This window comes from Musa acuminata, chromosome BXJ3-7 (genome assembly GCF_036884655.1).
Source record: "Musa acuminata AAA Group cultivar baxijiao chromosome BXJ3-7, Cavendish_Baxijiao_AAA, whole genome shotgun sequence".
Classification (NCBI taxonomy): Eukaryota; Viridiplantae; Streptophyta; class Magnoliopsida; order Zingiberales; family Musaceae; genus Musa; species Musa acuminata.
The window spans coordinates 10,362,732-10,378,926 of NC_088355.1; the positions used below are offsets into that span (position 1 = coordinate 10,362,732).

At 43.1% G+C, this 16,195-nt stretch overlaps 4 protein-coding genes across 8 annotated transcripts; 2 read left to right on the plus strand and 2 right to left on the minus strand.

Annotated features, from left to right (window-relative positions):
- Positions 1-2,092: 2,092 nt before the first annotated feature.
- On the minus strand, positions 2,093-4,000 carry LOC135642780 (E3 ubiquitin-protein ligase CCNB1IP1 homolog). 3 transcript variants are annotated; one of them, XM_065159200.1, is made up of 7 exons: positions 3,931-4,000; positions 3,759-3,831; positions 3,504-3,549; positions 3,389-3,419; positions 2,896-3,151; positions 2,637-2,776; positions 2,093-2,433 (listed from the first exon to the last, which is right to left on the minus strand). In XM_065159200.1, the coding sequence occupies exons 1-7, from the start codon at positions 3,998-4,000 to the stop codon at positions 2,150-2,152; spliced, it is 900 nt and encodes a 299-aa protein (XP_065015272.1). In that variant the 3' UTR covers positions 2,093-2,149. The 3 variants fall into 3 exon arrangements, with proteins under 3 accessions (XP_065015272.1, XP_065015270.1, XP_065015271.1); XM_065159198.1 differs by having other exon boundaries at positions 2,093-2,439; XM_065159199.1 differs by having other exon boundaries at positions 2,093-2,415; positions 2,619-2,776.
- Positions 4,001-5,306: 1,306 nt separating this feature from the next.
- On the plus strand, positions 5,307-6,463 carry LOC103991609 (uncharacterized). Its single transcript, XM_009411111.3, has one exon. The coding sequence runs from the start codon at positions 5,420-5,422 to the stop codon at positions 6,320-6,322; it is 903 nt and encodes a 300-aa protein (XP_009409386.2). The 5' UTR covers positions 5,307-5,419; the 3' UTR covers positions 6,323-6,463.
- Positions 6,464-6,909: 446 nt separating this feature from the next.
- LOC103991610 (uncharacterized) lies at positions 6,910-10,930 on the plus strand. Its single transcript, XM_009411112.3, has 5 exons — positions 6,910-7,238; positions 7,984-8,829; positions 9,482-9,682; positions 9,794-9,989; positions 10,562-10,930. Exons 1-5 carry the CDS (start codon positions 7,092-7,094, stop codon positions 10,741-10,743), a joined length of 1,572 nt encoding a protein of 523 aa, XP_009409387.2. The 5' UTR covers positions 6,910-7,091; the 3' UTR covers positions 10,744-10,930.
- Positions 10,931-11,531: 601 nt separating this feature from the next.
- LOC135641983 (protein GRAVITROPIC IN THE LIGHT 1-like) lies at positions 11,532-15,082 on the minus strand. Of its 3 annotated transcripts, XM_065157712.1 has the most exons (3): positions 14,841-15,082; positions 14,674-14,743; positions 11,532-13,275 (listed from the first exon to the last, which is right to left on the minus strand). In XM_065157712.1, the coding sequence occupies exon 3, from the start codon at positions 13,253-13,255 to the stop codon at positions 11,810-11,812; it is 1,446 nt and encodes a 481-aa protein (XP_065013784.1). In that variant the 5' UTR covers positions 13,256-13,275; positions 14,674-14,743; positions 14,841-15,082; the 3' UTR covers positions 11,532-11,809. The 3 variants fall into 3 exon arrangements, with proteins under 3 accessions (XP_065013784.1, XP_065013783.1, XP_065013785.1); XM_065157711.1 differs by lacking the exon at positions 14,674-14,743; XM_065157713.1 differs by lacking the exons at positions 14,674-14,743; positions 14,841-15,082 and adding an exon at positions 13,525-14,645.
- Between the last annotated feature and the right edge of the window lie 1,113 nt (positions 15,083-16,195).

A 16,195-nucleotide genomic window follows, 5' to 3' on the forward strand; every position in this document is an offset into this window, starting at 1 on the left:
TGAGCAAAAATTTGGTTGTGATTCATTATCACTGTACAAAATGATGATGTGCGAATTTGTGGTTGCAGATTCTTCCTAGTTTGTATCCCAACAAGCGATCAGTGTAGGTGAGAAAAGCAATGAAAAGGACTCTGAAATTAAGGATTGGTTAGTGCATTATCGCACAAGTGATAGGTTTCGGATTTGAATGCCATGTGTAGAAGTTATGTATAATACTATTTGATATAATAATTTTTTATTACAAAATAATTAATCAAAAGAAGCTTTCGAGACTTTCATTACAGAATTTATTGGGAGACATGTGGGGGAAGTGATTATTTAGGATTTGAGAAGTCACATACTTTGTGATTAGGATTCCCAAAAAAATCAGTAGGAAAACCTTCACTTCCACTTGTAGATATCTCATGTGGTAAATAATTGTACTAGTATATCTCATGAAATGGGCAAAGGAAATGCTCCAAAAAGCTTGAAGAATAATAGAAAAAGTATATATATATGTATGTATGTATATAATGTCCTCTATTGTGAACATTGAAAACAAATGATTAGAAAGTTCCATTACAGATGATCAGTTTAAACAAAAGTTTCATGTGAAGTATGTATGAGATGCACATAACACATGTTCTTGAGATGGCGGCTGGATTTCTTGCACTTAGAGACAAAGCAAATTTCCATCATTTTTCGTGTTAATTACGCTTTAATTAAACAAGAGTTTACTAGTGTTCTTAATTCTGAGAGTACTGCATGTATGCCAAGTCAACAATTTATACGATCCAAAAGAATTGTGCATATGATGAGTTACACAGGTCCGATAAAACGTATATAAATCTCTTTTTTACATATTCGTAATTGTTCTGCATTTATATTTTGGCTTTTAATCTGCAAATATATGTATTGCGTTCGATGATCATCTGTCAATTATTCATGCCAACAATATAGAAGAAGCTACTATTTTACCTTGGAAAGCTTGAATCACGTTGATGCAGCCAACCTGACCTCTATAAACACGCTAACTTTGACATATCGTACTGCTCCGGCAAGTCGGGATCAACTGCATGTATGTTTCATGAATCAGAATCAATTCCTAATCATCTTAGAGAGAGATAAATAAGTCAAACTCTAAACGCCACTATATGCAAAATGAGGCTCCCTTCCATCCAAAAATTCAAGAACTCTGCATCAAATAATTTTTAAGTATATACAAAAAAAAAAACCTTGATACAAGTCACCTGAGCTGTTTCCTTAGTACTATATAAATTAAACTGATTTATGTTGCTATAAGAAAAATAATAAATGGATATTTAAGTTTCAATTAAAAAGGTACGGAGGAGGATTACAAGGTACTACTAATCCAAGGATTAAAGACGAGAATAAAGATAATATCCGAGGTGAAAATAAAAAAACTGTATCGAACAGATAATCTTGAACTTGGATTCTAAACTTACTTAGGTTCTTTATTCAATACTCTAGACCTGAGTGATTTGCACACGCCTGGAAACTATACCTATGAAGAAGAGGAAAACACCTTAAATTATGATAAAATTATCTTATCGTAAACCTTTGGAGGTTTCCAATGCAATGAATCTACAGATATATAAAAGTACATAGTTTATAGATTCACCACTTTTTGTTATGATAATTTCAACCTAGAAATTTACTTTTTCCATCCATCAATTTCTTTTCCAAGTAGGCCCTTCTATTTCAATATGTGAAAATGAGCTCAGGAAAATAAATTCATTTACATAAAACGTCAGCTAAACCCACTTTGTATTCAGTTTATTAGTGATCTAAGTTCAAGGAGGAATTCACTAAGAGATCATCGAAGCTAAGAGTCATATAAAAATGAGTGTAAGAATATTCTCTTTTCATCAGCAACATCCTCACGCTTCTTTTTTTGTACTTTTAAATACTTCTACAAAGCCAGCTTAAAATTGAATCTTTCTATTGAAACACCATAAGGAAACTTTTACCATCAAACAATCACCGGAGGATGCAAAGAGCAGAAACAAGAGGGACTGCTTATAGAATCAAATAAAGCTTTCAGGTCCTAAAAGGAACAGCAAGTAAGAAGCAACAGAAAACGTACCTACCAAGATATGCAAGTCGCAAAGGACTTGTTTTGTCTCTCGCTGGGGAGGCAGCAAGAGCTTCACGTGAACAAGCGAGCATGATTGCGTGAAAGCTGGGGCCGCTTCATTGGTGAAATTATGAGATCATGGAGAGTAGTCGCTGCAGGATTGTTTGCAGCAGCTCCGAATGGAGGGCGTGGCTGTCTCCGTGTTCCAGAACCAACAGGACCAGGTGCTGCTTTTGCTGGTGAGCCACCAGAGAGGTCAAAGGCTTCCAAATTAGCGGTCTTCGTTGAAGGCCACATCTCTCTCCGTCCTGGAGTTTCAGGAGTAAAAACCGATTGATCTGCGACAAATAAATCATCTGGTACTTTTTGGAGAGAGCTCAACAAAAGTTTCATCAGCTCTCTGCTTGATTGTATGATAAAAATGAATGAAACTATTCGACTAGTTTTGAAATATTGGTATGCGATATTTAAAACTAAAAGTAAGCTTCTAATAAAGCAATTAGAAAATCTTATATCTGCTATTGGATAAAATGCAACCTGCATAGGTATTCCCTACCACCCATCATGTTAGTCATTCCGGAGAACAACTCTGGCTCGGCTCCAGGGAAGAAGCTGTTTGCCGGTTGGATTGCTGAACGCTTCACAGACTCATACTCACTTCTTAGTTGATCATACATCTCATCAAGTTTCCTCTTCTGCCTGGTTTTCATATAATTAACCTGTTAGAACCTGAGCCATCCATAAATAAACCAAAATAAAAACAGTGGGGAGGTGAAACATAGGATATCAGACTTAGATAAGCACCAGTGTAAATCAACCTGGATTTTTCGGCATATTTTTCCTGTAGTTCTTGCTTATCTTTGGACAGGCTTTCGATCTCTTGTTCCATCATTTGGCACCTTTTGGCCATTTTCTGATATGCAGTTTGAATTTGCTCCAATTTCTCTGTGAACTTTTCTTGCATGACCTCACATTTCTGCTTGCACTGCCCAACAATCTTCTTCATCTTGTAATTCATCTCAAGTTCCTGTTGCCCAATATAGAACATCACACTCCTATATGCGCTCTTCATGACTGAGTGGAATGGAGTCAAGAAAGCAACAGGAGAAAGTTTTCTTCTAAATTTTTACTATGTAACCATTATTTTCATCCCAGTGTAAAGCCCCATCTGGTTTGAAGGCTGTCCTATGGATCAGAGAATTATCAAGGCCTCTCCTACATGAAATCACACAAGCTTTCAAATCCAAACACAAATTCAGTTTAGAAAGCCACTGAATCAAAAAATGATTAATTTAAAAGGTCATAGGATACGTATTTGTGGAGAAACTCCAGCCATTGCCATCTGCAGTGGAAGGATGCGGAGAAAGGTTTAATTGAACCAAAGATGTATAATGTTGATATTTCAGGTAACAAAAGCAAATCTTACATTTATCCATTCATTGCCAGGATTTATGTCAACTGGTCTCATAAGACTGATAAGCAAACACGTGTGGTTAATCATAGTAGTGGCAAAAGAAGCAATGACAAGCACTACAAACTGGAATAAACATATGCATGAAAGTAAAAACCTTCCTATATAGAACAAAAATGTTGATTAATTTGCAAAAAAATAACATTGAATGATATTAATTAGTGTACAATAAACACTTAACACAAAGAAAGCTTTAAGAAAGACCTTCACCTTTTGGAGAGTACTTGATCACAAATTGGACAAGCAGCATCACTGCTTAGTATCTTGCTTGCATCCTCATTGCCTTTTAACGTAGTTAAGGATATTGACTATGCACAGCTACATTGTAAACTGCTCCACATCTAGTTAAAGCTGGTTATTCTTTAAAATATGTGTTGGATACAATATAGATGACCACAGGTGGTCGACACAGCTCGCCCTTCCAATTCCCTCCAACAAGCATTACACCTCATCACAGCTCTTAATATCAAATACCAATTGCACAATGTTGAGAAACTCCACCGCCAGCAATGTTAAGACAGAGCCCTGTAGAAGATTAAATTTCCACAATGTGATAAAAAAACAAAAGGACTCCTTTCTTCTTATCCACTGTGAATGACAGATCGAAAAATCACTGGAGATTGGTTGGACATTGTGACCAAAGGTAAAAAGTTCAGGACAAACAATAAAAAGTAGGATTTTTGCAATATATGAAAACAGATAATTAGTCCTTGAATAACAAACTTTCTTCATGCAAGTAACAATTGGAAGCTTATCATGATACGTGCATTAGAAGACTATCTAAAAGGAACTAATGCACTTATCTTCTCTTTCTCAAACGAAACATTGGAGATAAAATTAAATGTTTGCATCACACATTACAGTTGTCAATTGCCGCTCTAAACAGTGAGTATCAGATAACAATCACAAACCATCTAATCTCTTCTTCCAGAATTTACAGAGAACATAAGGTGAAAAACACAGATTTATGGCAAAATACATGAATCTGCCAATCCCAGACCACGTGCTCGTGTACCAAAACTTCAAATTAACCCTAAAGCTTAGCAAAGAAAGATTACAAATTAACCCTACAAAAAGGTTTGTGAGAAGAGAACTTCCTCCGATCATAAACGGATATTCGATCCGATCGCAGGAAACCCATTCGATCGAACCTTTAACAGAGAAAAATATATCGACAATTGATAGAATTAGGCTATACATCTGACGCCCATATGATTGAGGAAATTTGATATGGAGATCAACCTGTAAAAATCGAAGAGGAAGGACTTCCAGACAGCGGAATCACGTCGGGGAATACCTGGAGGAATCGCCTCGCCGTCTTGATTTGATCCGCGTGGGAGGGGAGGAAGAGACGGGAGTCGAGATTCGAAATGTTTGGCGGTAATCACACTAATTGAAGCCTGGCCCAGTTATATGAAGGGGCTATCGGGTCCAGTCCGCCCACGATCCGATAAGCTTTTGGATGCCGGTGGACTCGAGGATCCATGTTCGAGTCGGATTCTTAGGATATAGGGCTTTCCCCAGCATTATTTGCAGTTGCTGCGCAAGCTCTTCCACGTCAGTTAACGTGCGCACACTGATGACACCTGTCGCGGAAATCTTCGCCTGCCCGGTGAATCCTCGCGAAAGCGATGCCAGCTCATTCCAGCAATGAACTCTGGTAGGAGGCACACCTTTTTTCGACCGTTACAGCACCTATTCAAAACTCCGAACCTTTCTCGACCGTTGAAAGTATCAGCCCCCTCCCACACCTTCTTTCCAAGTCAAATAAAGTAACCAAGCACAGAAGGACGCCCATCTCTGGTCTTCCTCTTCGTCTTCCTTCTCCTCTTCGTGCCTTAAAGTGCGACAGGAGGAGAGGAACACAAGAAATGGTCTCCAAAACCCCCCCGAAGTCCATCCGCCGCAGCACCAGCAACAGCAAGAGGAAGTGCAGTAAGTCCTCATCCCCCCTCAAGGCCGCCATCGACCGCTCCGTCCGCTCCTGCCGCCGCCGCCTCGTCAAGATCTTCTCCCGCCTCGCTATCCTCGGCCGTTCCGCTTCCAACACCCCCAACCCCCACAAGCTCGGCTTCCGCCGCCTCAGCACCATCACCGTCAAAGGACCACCGCAGCCACCTTCGCCACCGGCCGCGGCAGCCCCGCTCCCTCCGCCGTCGTTCCCGGAGAAAAAGACCGTCTTTTTGGACCTCGACGAGACCCTGGTCCACTCCCGCACCGACCCCCCACCCGAGCGCTACGACTTCGCGGTCCACCCCTCCATCGACGGCCGCGTCGTCCCCTTCTACGTCCTCAAGCGGCCGGGCGCCGACGAGCTGCTCAGGGCGGCAGCCAAAGCCTTCGAGGTGATCGTGTTCACCGCGGGGCTGAGGGAGTACGCCTCGCTCGTGCTCGACCGCCTCGATCCGGGCGGGGAGCTCATATCCCACCGGCTGTACCGGGACTCATGCAAGGAGATGGAGGGGAAGCTGGTTAAGGATCTGTCGGTGGTAGGGAGGGCCTTGGACCGGGCGGTGCTGGTGGACGACAACCCGAACGCCTACGCGCTGCAGCCGGAGAATGCACTGCAGGTGGCCCCCTTCTCCGACGATCTCGCCGACCAGGAGCTCCGCAAGGTGATGAAGTTCTTCGAGGTGGCGGTGCTTTTCGAGGACATGCGGGACGCGGTGGCTTATTATCGCTCCGAGTACGCGGATCGCAAGTTGCTGGCAGCCGTCACAACAGTATCAAAGTTGCCGACTGATGAGCATCCGAGATTGCCGGTGATGAGCTAGTATCATCGGAGGAGATGGCGAACGGCCCTCAGGTTCTTCCTGAACTTGCTGTTCATCGTGATAGAAATCTAGGTTTCTCTGGTGGAAAATTTGATGCATTTCTGCAATGCTCGCAGCAAAGAATGCGATTTGACGATTGTGTTGTTCATCAAAACAAATCTATCCATTACAACTCTGCCGTCGTAGGATCTTCTAAACGCTATATTTAAATTAAAGTTGTAATGGAATGCTTTTTGCAGGGGAAGTCTCCACCTTTCTCAGTGGATTTTGATGATACTTTATTGACCATATCCTTAATATACGTATGGATCTTTCGAACACAGATAAAAAAGAGCTTCTCACGCTGATATGATTCTCACGTAAAGAGTATATATACTATCAATGTGTATCAAAATGGGTGTGACCCGAAGACGGAATTGGGTCAAAATTAATTAGGCCCAAAGTTGACCCAACGGTTCGTGAATTGGGTCAAGACTCAACAGTCGACTTTGACTTCGCGCGCAGCGTCTCCCATTTTGCTTCGTGTCATACACCGCACGTGACATGTTTTATGCTCTACTTTATACATAGTATGTACGGTTTCTGCTACGGTTGGCCTGTGAATAGGTATTGGTTTCTTTTAGGGAAAGATTACCTTTACACCTCGAACTCTTGTGCGATTCCCCAATCCCTAATTCCCTTTCGATATCGGACTCGTCTCTTAATCGTCCTCGATCGATGAACGATTTCTGGTGAGTGGACACGCTTTCGTTTGTTTCATCGGTTCTCGATGGTTGGGTGCAACAATCTCTACCCTGTAATCGAGGTCGAAGAACCGATGTCGTCCCGCACAACCTTGATGTCCATGGAGGCGATCGATCCTGGGCTCTCTGATGTTGCTAAGCCAGGACCGGAGGTTACCCCTTCATCCCCCGAGGTGATGACTTTCGTCCCTATCTTCTCTCTTTGATCATATATCATTACTTTTGCAAAAAGAAGAAATTGTTTGAGCCTATTTGTTGGTTTCATATTTGGCGAATTGAGGAAGGAGGTATTTTGAGTTTCTACTGTGAAAATTATTGGCGATTTGTTTAAAGATCATATATCTAGATATATTATATATATTACTGTGAAAATTCGGGTCGTTGATGGTTTCATATGTTTGCCCTTAGTGCAACATTGCTTTGGGCAGATATTGTGCGGTGATTCTATGACTTTAAGTTTCAACTGCACTACAGTTCATGGTAGTAATGCCCTCTCGGTCGAGCCGAAGGGTTTCGACGTACAAGTTATTATGGATAATATTATATTTTACATTCTCCATCATTTTTTTTGCTTCTGTTCATTTATTTTTCAGTTGCTTGAAAGTTGAAGTGCAGGGTGTTGTGAGTAACTTTTATAAGTTTATATTGACAGTTTAAGTTTTTCGGATTGTCATAGTGTTCAGAAACATATATTCAATAGATTATACAAGCATCCTCTTATTTATTAGAATTCTGTAAGATTTTAGAACAATTATACATTTATTTCATGAGTATTCAGAATAATGTCAAAATCCACCAAACAGAAATTGACACCTACAAATAATATCTCTATGATTTCAGCATCATGTCTTAAAAGCTTAAATCTGTATACGACTGTTGTTTGTTGATGCTCGTGGCTATAAATCTAAATTTGAATAGATACCTGACCGAATGGAGGGCAGCCACAACAATAGCTCTTCATCCAAGACTGAAAAACCATACATTTCAGAAATGGTTCAGGATCCTGCAGCACAAAAATCAGGCAAATATTTCTATTATGATTCTCCACTTTATGAAGAAAGCGGCTACTGGATACCTGTCTCTGTTCCTCCCATGCTAGAAGGTGACCATGATGAATGGAGCAAGGGACTCCATTCCGATGGTGGGTACTTCCCTGAGGGAGAATTCAGTTGGGACCAGTTTTCTGGAGAAGATAAGGAGATGACCATGTGGGATGTGGTTTCTGAGATGCTTATTGTGGCCCGTGGCAAAGTGAGCGTCCTTACTTCAGGTGAACTAAGGAGTTGCAGGGTGTCTTGCATATCAGATCTCTTACAAGAAACTTGGAAAGAGATGGCTAATACACTTGCGGAGGCTAACTTTGGGCAAAGCAACGAAATTCTTGAAACAAAGCCACCAAAGTGGTTGTCTGACAGTGCTGCAGCTGCTTGCATGTTGTGCAACATTCACTTTCATCCAATCATGTGTTCACGGCATCATTGCCGGTTTTGTGGTGGGATATTTTGCAATGATTGCTCCAAAGGAAGAAGCTTGTTGCCTCCAAAGTTCAGAATTTCAGACCCCCAACGGGTTTGTGATGTTTGTTGTGTCCGTTTGGAGCCGATTCAGCCTTACTTAATGGATCAGGTTAGTCATGCTTCACAGCTTCCAACACATGATTTGACAGACCTCAGCACCCTGCGGTCATGGTTGAACTTCCCATGGGGACGGACTATGGAGTATGAGATTTACAAGGCAGCAAATATAATTCATGGTTACAATAAGGTAAATTCTATTCTCTAATGGCACTGCAATATAATTTAGGTGTATTTTGCTCAGACAATCTGATAGTAAGATTTTTCACATGTGAATTGCTGCCTTGTCTTGTTTGCATGTTTTTTGGTTTGATGGTGATTTTAACATCTAGTATTTGCACTGGCATGGGCTTAGTTTGAGAACTAAAACAATGCAGTTGATTAGATTTTGAACAGAGTATAGTTTAATCACACTCGTTGTTTATCCAATTTCTTTGTTTCTTGTATGTGTTGTTAAGTTTCTCAACTTAGCCTTAAAGATATATTTCCTTTTTCACTTATTTTCTTGTTTCCTTTCTGTCTAGCATGCAAAAAGTTTGCATTAGTGAAATCATTCATGTTTTAGCAGTCAGATAGTCTTATCATGACAATAAAACATTGAGTTGAAAAGACTAAAAAAAAAACTAGCTGAAATACAAGATATTCCTTTTTTTTGTGATACTGTATGTACTTCTTGTTATTTGAAACATCTTCTATAATTTATGAACTCTTCCAATGATTTCAGGAATGTGGTTTACATCTTTTTCTTGTAAGTTCTACTTAAGGTTACATGTCACATATTATTTTTGCACAACAATGGGCACTTCATGAGAAACTCAAAGCTTGCTATAAATTATTGCTAGGTGGGTTCACTGAAACCTGAGAAGTCCATTCCTGATGCTATTCTGAAAGAAGCAAGGGGCCTTGCAATACTGACTGTTGTTAATGTTGGATTAATGGTTACTTATAAAGTTGGGACTGGTCTTGTTGTTGCTCGTAGAGAGGATGGTTCTTGGTCTCCACCCTCTGCCATCTCTTCATTTGGTTGTGGATGGGGGGCCCAGGTTAGCATTTCTTTATGTTTAGCCTTATGTTTCAAAATATTATTGAATTGGAAAAACACTTGATATAAGGTGATGTATGCCTAAAATGATTGTTTGACATTTTCCCCACAGGCTGGAGGCGAGCTAACTGACTATGTAATTGTTTTGAGGAACAAAGATGCTGTCAGAATTTTTAGTGGCAGTGCACATTTATCAGTTGGTGCTGGATTGAGTGCAGCTGCAGGAATTGTCGGACGGACAGCTGAGGCTGATCTACGTGCAGGTGATGGCGGTCATGCTGCCTGTTATACATATAGCTGTAGTAAAGGTATGTTTCATGCAAATGTAGTCCTATACACTCTCTTTATTAGGAATCTCCTCCTTGGAATTTGCTCTTATAAAATATCATTTTAAGGTGAGCCATAAACCATGGATACTTTGATATTGATGTTTTTTAACACAAGGCATACTGTTTAGTTGTTCATCTATCATCATCCATTGAGCAAAGGTTCTGTCTTGTTTAATTCATACCACCTTAGCTTGTTTTGTTTAATTCATATCATCATCCATGGCCAATGATAGATACGAGGCATGCTTCGTGTACTTGTATAAATGGAAGAGGCTGCAAGCATTGGAAGCATTGGAATACTTGTATAGATGTCATCATTTTATTTGTTGCTGTTGGTGTATCTCTTATTTCTATTATGTTAGATACCATAGTTATCTCTGCGTTTGTTGTTCTTCGTCCAATACCTTGGTATGGTCTTGTTCTGTTGAATTAGAGTAGAACTGAATAGAACCGTTATTGCTAGCATATCTAAGAGAATTGATATCATCTTATTACTTGTTATGCTAATGTTTAAGAGTTATATCATTACCATTGGGATTCTTGTGTTGCAGGTGCTTTCGTCGGTTGTGCACTCAATGGTAGCATGGTTACGACTCGTACCTCAGAGAACTTGCGTTTCTATGGTGCTCCTGTCAAGGCATCAGACATACTTCTGGGGTCGATGCCAATGCCACCTGCAGCAGCCGTTCTCTACCGTGCTCTTTCGGATCTATTCCTTAAGCTGGAAAATTAGTTGGCCCCGATAAGATTTCGTGACCCCATTGTTCATTCTGGCTGTTTATCCTCCATTCTTTCGCTGTGTGTACAGAATTTGGCGGTTGATATGTATAACATTAAACATCATCCAACAAATTGAAAGCAACTTTAGTTATAAATACTCATATGTTCTCATTATTGTCAATGCATTCTTATTTGCCCAAGTATGTTTACTTTTATGGTTGTACATCACCTTTTTTTTTTTTTATCTCTCGAGTGATTGAGATGCAAAATTTATTACATGTGGTTTTGTAAGGATTTAATATTCGACTAGTGTGTTTTGATATTAAAATAATATATGAATAAGCGATCAAGATTTTCTAATAAGATTTCTTTTGAGTCTTGATAGATTTAAACTTAACTAAAAATATATTTAAATAATAAATAGAAAATTGACAAAATAGTTTTAAGTTATGTCACAAATTTGATCGTGCTCTACTTTCGTGGCTAATCAAGCTCACATCTAAGATTCAATTGATGTAGAGGCCCGTGCATCGTTATCACCCATTTGATTCCTAACCGGTATAACAATATTGTATTTATTTCCCTTCCAAGTACATTGAATTAATTAATCCTCGCACTAATTACCACCTAAGATAAATAACAATAACGATAATAATTAGTAGGCCCATAGTGGCAGCAAAGCCACGAGCAGCGGAGAAAACGCCACAAAAGTGGTCTCCTGCAACCAGAAACACACAGCCTAAAGCACACCGCACAAGCCGATCAGAAAACACGCATTGGTGATGGCAGACATGCCACCACTTGTGATTTAATTCTAGTTTATTCCGATCTCCATTAAACTAAATCCATACATACATACATATATATATTTATATAGTTAATATGATCTCAGAAAACAACAACAGCAGGTCCTGCTTGCGACATCAATTAACATCTAATCTTTCAGCTTCATAGTCGTTCGGAGACATATTTCCTTCTTCCCTTTTCTTGATCTCTCGCGTTGACTACTCTCCCATGCATCACGTAGCCAAAGAGCCTGATGCCTACGTGGTGCACCGTCCGATGGTCAGCCGGTCGCATCACGACCGTCGATCATCAGCTGAAGCCGCTGATGCGAGGCAGACCTTGCACGGGATCAGCGTCCCACCGACTCCGAACCCGGGGACGACCGTGAACCCGACCGTGGCCGGTCTGAATCGGGCGGCTGCAACCTCCTCCACGCCCTCGTCGTCTTCCTCTTCCTCCCCCACGCTCTGCATGTACACCTCAGAGAACCGGCTCCCCCGCCGCACCTGGAAGACGGACCGGTCCTCGAACGAGAAGAACAGGCAGTGGAGGAGCCACACTCGCCTCGCCATCTCCGCAAACCCAGCGAAGAACGCCGAGTCCTGTACCGCAGCACCTCGATCGAGACTGCCGAAGAACGATGACTCCATCTTAGGATGCACCAGCGCCTGATACTTGGCCCTGAGAAACTTCGCGATCCCCTGGTGCTTCTGGCTTAGCTTTCGAGTCGATCCGAGACGGTTCAGTTCGGTGAACTCGTCGAAGAACTGGCGCCGACCCCACATCGACCGGTCTCCAAGGGCAGCGAGGTCGTAGTGTTGGTGGTGGAAGCCAGAGAACATCTTATGGCAGACGTAGGACTGGAAGGCGAAGGTCCGAACGGCGGGTTTCTGACGGAGGAGGAGCACGTCCGGTTGAATGGCAGTGGCAGCAGCGTCGACGTCCCATCCTGCTGACTCCATTTCCTTCACCGTTAGCTTGACGAAGGATGTGACGGCCTTGAAGGTGAATCGCAGAAAGGCAAGGAAATTTGCAGGACTTAAGCTGTCGAGTTGTAGGTCATCCAGGGCGCAGAGAGAGAGGCCAGGATGAAGCTTCGACTCCAAGGCTTGGTTACTTCTCTGAGACTCGATCAGTTCCCCATGAAGTGAGTAGATCTCCGAATCCTTGCGCTTGAGATCGGCTTCCAGCTTGTTCGTGGTGATCTGGTATGTCTTGATTAGATTGCGCTGCTCTTCGATCTGGGCAGCGAGCGTCGGCTGCGGCATAGGAGCAGGATTTGGGAGGAAGGACTGGTTCCAGAAGTAGGAGTGCTTCAGCTCCGAGGCGCGTTTGAGCTCAGCAACGATGGCCAGGTCAGAAGACTGTATCGAATCGGGATCATACGGCGACTGCGCCGTCTGGAGCTGGGCGTAGGCAGCTTTGATAGCGGAGATGCTTGCGAAGAGGTTGGCGAGGAGGGACTCCATGGTTTCTTTGTCCCTCGAGGCCAGCTTCTGCTGCAGCTGCTTCTCATACTCGACCTTGCAAAAGTCGGTGCCGCCTTCAGACAGGATCGAGGAGTAGTCGCTGAAGCTCTGCGACAGCTTCAGATTGTGAATCGAGTAGCCATCCTCGCCGAGGGCAACGTCGGCGCCGCTGGCAGAGCTGGTGGCCGAGCGGCGGAGGCGACGGATCTTATGGAAGGCCCGAGCCAGCGTTCCCAACTTGGGTGGCGGCGTCACTCTGGTAGACTCCATCGCTTCTTCTGCTTCAAGATCTAGACAAAGAAAGAGAAGATCCACCGAGATTAGAGCGACGGCGGCAGCCCAAGGGCGAGAGGACAGTGGCCAGCAGTGGGATTTTTGATGCAGAGAAAAGTGGTCAATTTTATAGGTTGTCGTTTTAGGTTCTCCTGTTCGAGAATATACATGTATTCAAAGCCCGGAGGAAGAAAGGAGAGATAGAATAGCAAGAAAATGATTGTTCTCTGAACAGTAATTTACCAAAGGAGGAACAGCACCGATACCTTTGAACGAAAGAATCAGAAAGAAGGCATTCAATAAGCGAGATGAAGATGACTGCTCCAGGACATTAGATTCTTGCAATGAATAAGAACACGGAGCATGTCCCCGTGGTGGGGCAAATCCACAAAGGACAACAGAGGAATAAAAAGCGAAAAATAACTGGGGAAGAAAAGCTTTGGCTCATGCAGCATTAGGTGGGAGAGGAATCTCCAATAAGGCGACGGTGAGTTACTGATCCGACGCCATGCCCGGTTGTCGGCTCTATAAAATTTGCATCACAGCTTGCAGAAGCCCTCATGGATTGCCAGTTTATTATACGGTGATGCTCATAAAGAGACCCCATCTTCTTCTTCTCAGTCCTAACTATCAAGATCAGTCTACTCATGAAGGCCTCACCAAACAACTTAGGAACAGAAAAAGCATGGAAAGAATCATACGTCCATGAAACTACAAAACAAATCCAACGATGACCTCTGGCGCTCACAAGCCAGTGAGCAACACCGGACGCTAACATTGGCAAGATAGCATGATAAGCGGCAGCGTCCTTTGTGCTATGTTCCTCTTGCATGTTAATTATTATATGGGAAGGAATCAACTTGATGTTACTATTTCTAACGTGCCTCCACTAGGAACACAACACAAAAGTCTTCCCGGGGAGGCCCCATCCACTGCCCCGGCAAACACCGGCGTCACATGCCGCATAGGAATTTCCAGGTACTAAGCTTTTGCCCATGGAGCAAGTGGACAAATGTTCTCAGAGGCGAGAATAGACAAATCCCCAGAGCAGAGACCAGAACGTGACTCTTGCTACCATAGCAGAAGCAAACGCTACAAGGAAACCACAGTTTAATCGGTGCATCTACATCTTCGGCACTCTCCCATGGCTTCCGGCATCCCTCGTCGAATACTATATATGATGTATATATTATATGCCAAAATCAGGCACACGTAGTGAACATTCATTCACTACCATCCGATTTCTGGAAGGGGCAGAAACAGGAACGCAAAATCTGATTTTTGAACCAGAAAAGAACGAGGGAAAAAAGTGCTTTTTTTATCTACTCTTCGCCCAGAGAACGAAACTCGTTTGGGATTATGAGAAGAATAGACGGTTAAAAGGGTTTATTTGAGACCAAGACATGGAGACGCACCAGAAAACCTAAGACAGGGGGTCGGCAGGACCAGAAGAAGCCGCAGCAGAGGGCCTTCTCCTATCGCTCCCTAGCGGTACCCATCGTTCGCAGTGGCGATCTTGTCATATATAGAACAACCATTGGAAAAGAATAACCTCAAGTAGGAAGCCTCCCATTCGACTGACCTCGGGGAGAACGTCGGAAGAGCGAAAACGACCCCAAAAATGGAATCTTTACAGCGGTCCTCTTCGTCTTCTTCCTCCTCCCTTCTACCCCCGAGCTCGTTTGCGCGAGGGCGAGAGAGCCCTCGGAAGAGCACCAACGGGCAAAAGATCAAGATCGACGGCGAGAATACAGAGAGAGACCGACCAATGGATGTGAACTGTGGCGCGAGGAAGGGAGGAAGCAGAGAGATGTGAACTGGGAAACGTCGGGAGGCGCGGCATCGGAAAATAAAGACCACCTCTGGCACCCGTTGATTTTATTGCCTAAATTACCCCGAACATACGCTCTATATTACATAAACAGCCCTACGCGTCTGAGATGTTATTTTTCATACTTAGCAGGACAAGGTGGGGGGTAATTTAGGTACAACAGAGGGGCATCCATGGGAATTGAGATGTTCTCACCCGATGTAGTCTATTCCAGCTGGATTTTGGGAGGTGGGATTTTTATTTTCTTTTTCTTTTTTTTTGGGTACTACTAATCTCGTGAAAACATGTTGCCATGAACCCATATTTTTTACCTTCCTTCTTTCCTCATCTGTGTCGGCTTCTCCGCAGGAGTTCTGCAAACTTTCAGCGGAAATATTCAAGCAATACAAAATTGACGCTGCAAAGGAAACGTGAAGCACTCGGACAAAACTCATCCAAATATACATGACTCTGTGTTCTGATGGAGAGCAGTGCAAATGGAGACATTAAACGTCTACAGTAGAAGACGTTTGACGTTTGGTCCACGCCCTTCACCATTGGATGATGACACTCTCACCTCATTAATGGAGTTCGGATCTTCTGCTCGGGTAAAGATCATGCCTTCACTTTCGTGGAGTCCTGTACGAGAGAGAGAGAGTTGGAACTCTGGAATCTCTCATCTCTCATCTCTCATCTCTTTCATCTTTTGATGCAGCGCAGGCCTTCCACTCCATTGAACACTTGTTTCCATGCAAAACCTGTTACAGTCCAAGTTCTCGCTTCTCTTCCCACTTCTTCTTTCCCCTCCTCCGCTGAACACATCGTTCCATGCAAAACCTGCTGAGGGGGCTAAAGGCGCAGCAAAGGTCTGGTTTCTCTCCCTCCCAACTTCATCTTCTTCAGCTCTTTTCACCCACTCCTCGGCCTCCTAACTCGTTCTTCTCTTCTCGGGAGGAGCTCCGCACGCACACAGACACACGAGCACCAACGTCAAATCGCCAACCAAAAGACTGTGACAGAATCCAATGCTGCGACAACGGCTACCCTCCTTCGCACGTGCTTTGCGTCTCCGAAAGGGACCCCACCGCGCCTTTCCCGCCCATACACCATCCACTGTTCTGTCACGA

Coding starts and splice junctions, on each gene's coding strand:
- LOC103991609 (XM_009411111.3), top strand. CDS start 5,420: ATGGTCTCCAAAACCCCCCCGAAGTCCATCCGCCGCAGCACCAGCAAC.
- LOC103991610 (XM_009411112.3), top strand. CDS start 7,092: ATGGTTGGGTGCAACAATCTCTACCCTGTAATCGAGGTCGAAGAACCG. Junction 8,830..9,481: donor TAATTCATGGTTACAATAAG/GTAAATTCTATT, acceptor AATTATTGCTAG/GTGGGTTCACTGAAACCTGA. Junction 9,683..9,793: donor GTTGTGGATGGGGGGCCCAG/GTTAGCATTTCT, acceptor TTTTCCCCACAG/GCTGGAGGCGAGCTAACTGA.
- LOC135642780 (XM_065159198.1), bottom strand. CDS start 4,000: ATGAGGTGTAATGCTTGTTGGAGGGAATTGGAAGGGCGAGCTGTGTCG. Junction 3,152..3,388: donor TGGAGTTTCTCCACAAATAC/GTATCCTATGAC, acceptor CATTCCACTCAG/TCATGAAGAGCGCATATAGG. Junction 2,440..2,636: donor CGGAATGACTAACATGATGG/GTGGTAGGGAAT, acceptor CTCTCCAAAAAG/TACCAGATGATTTATTTGTC.
- LOC135641983 (XM_065157711.1), bottom strand. CDS start 13,255: ATGGAGTCTACCAGAGTGACGCCGCCACCCAAGTTGGGAACGCTGGCT.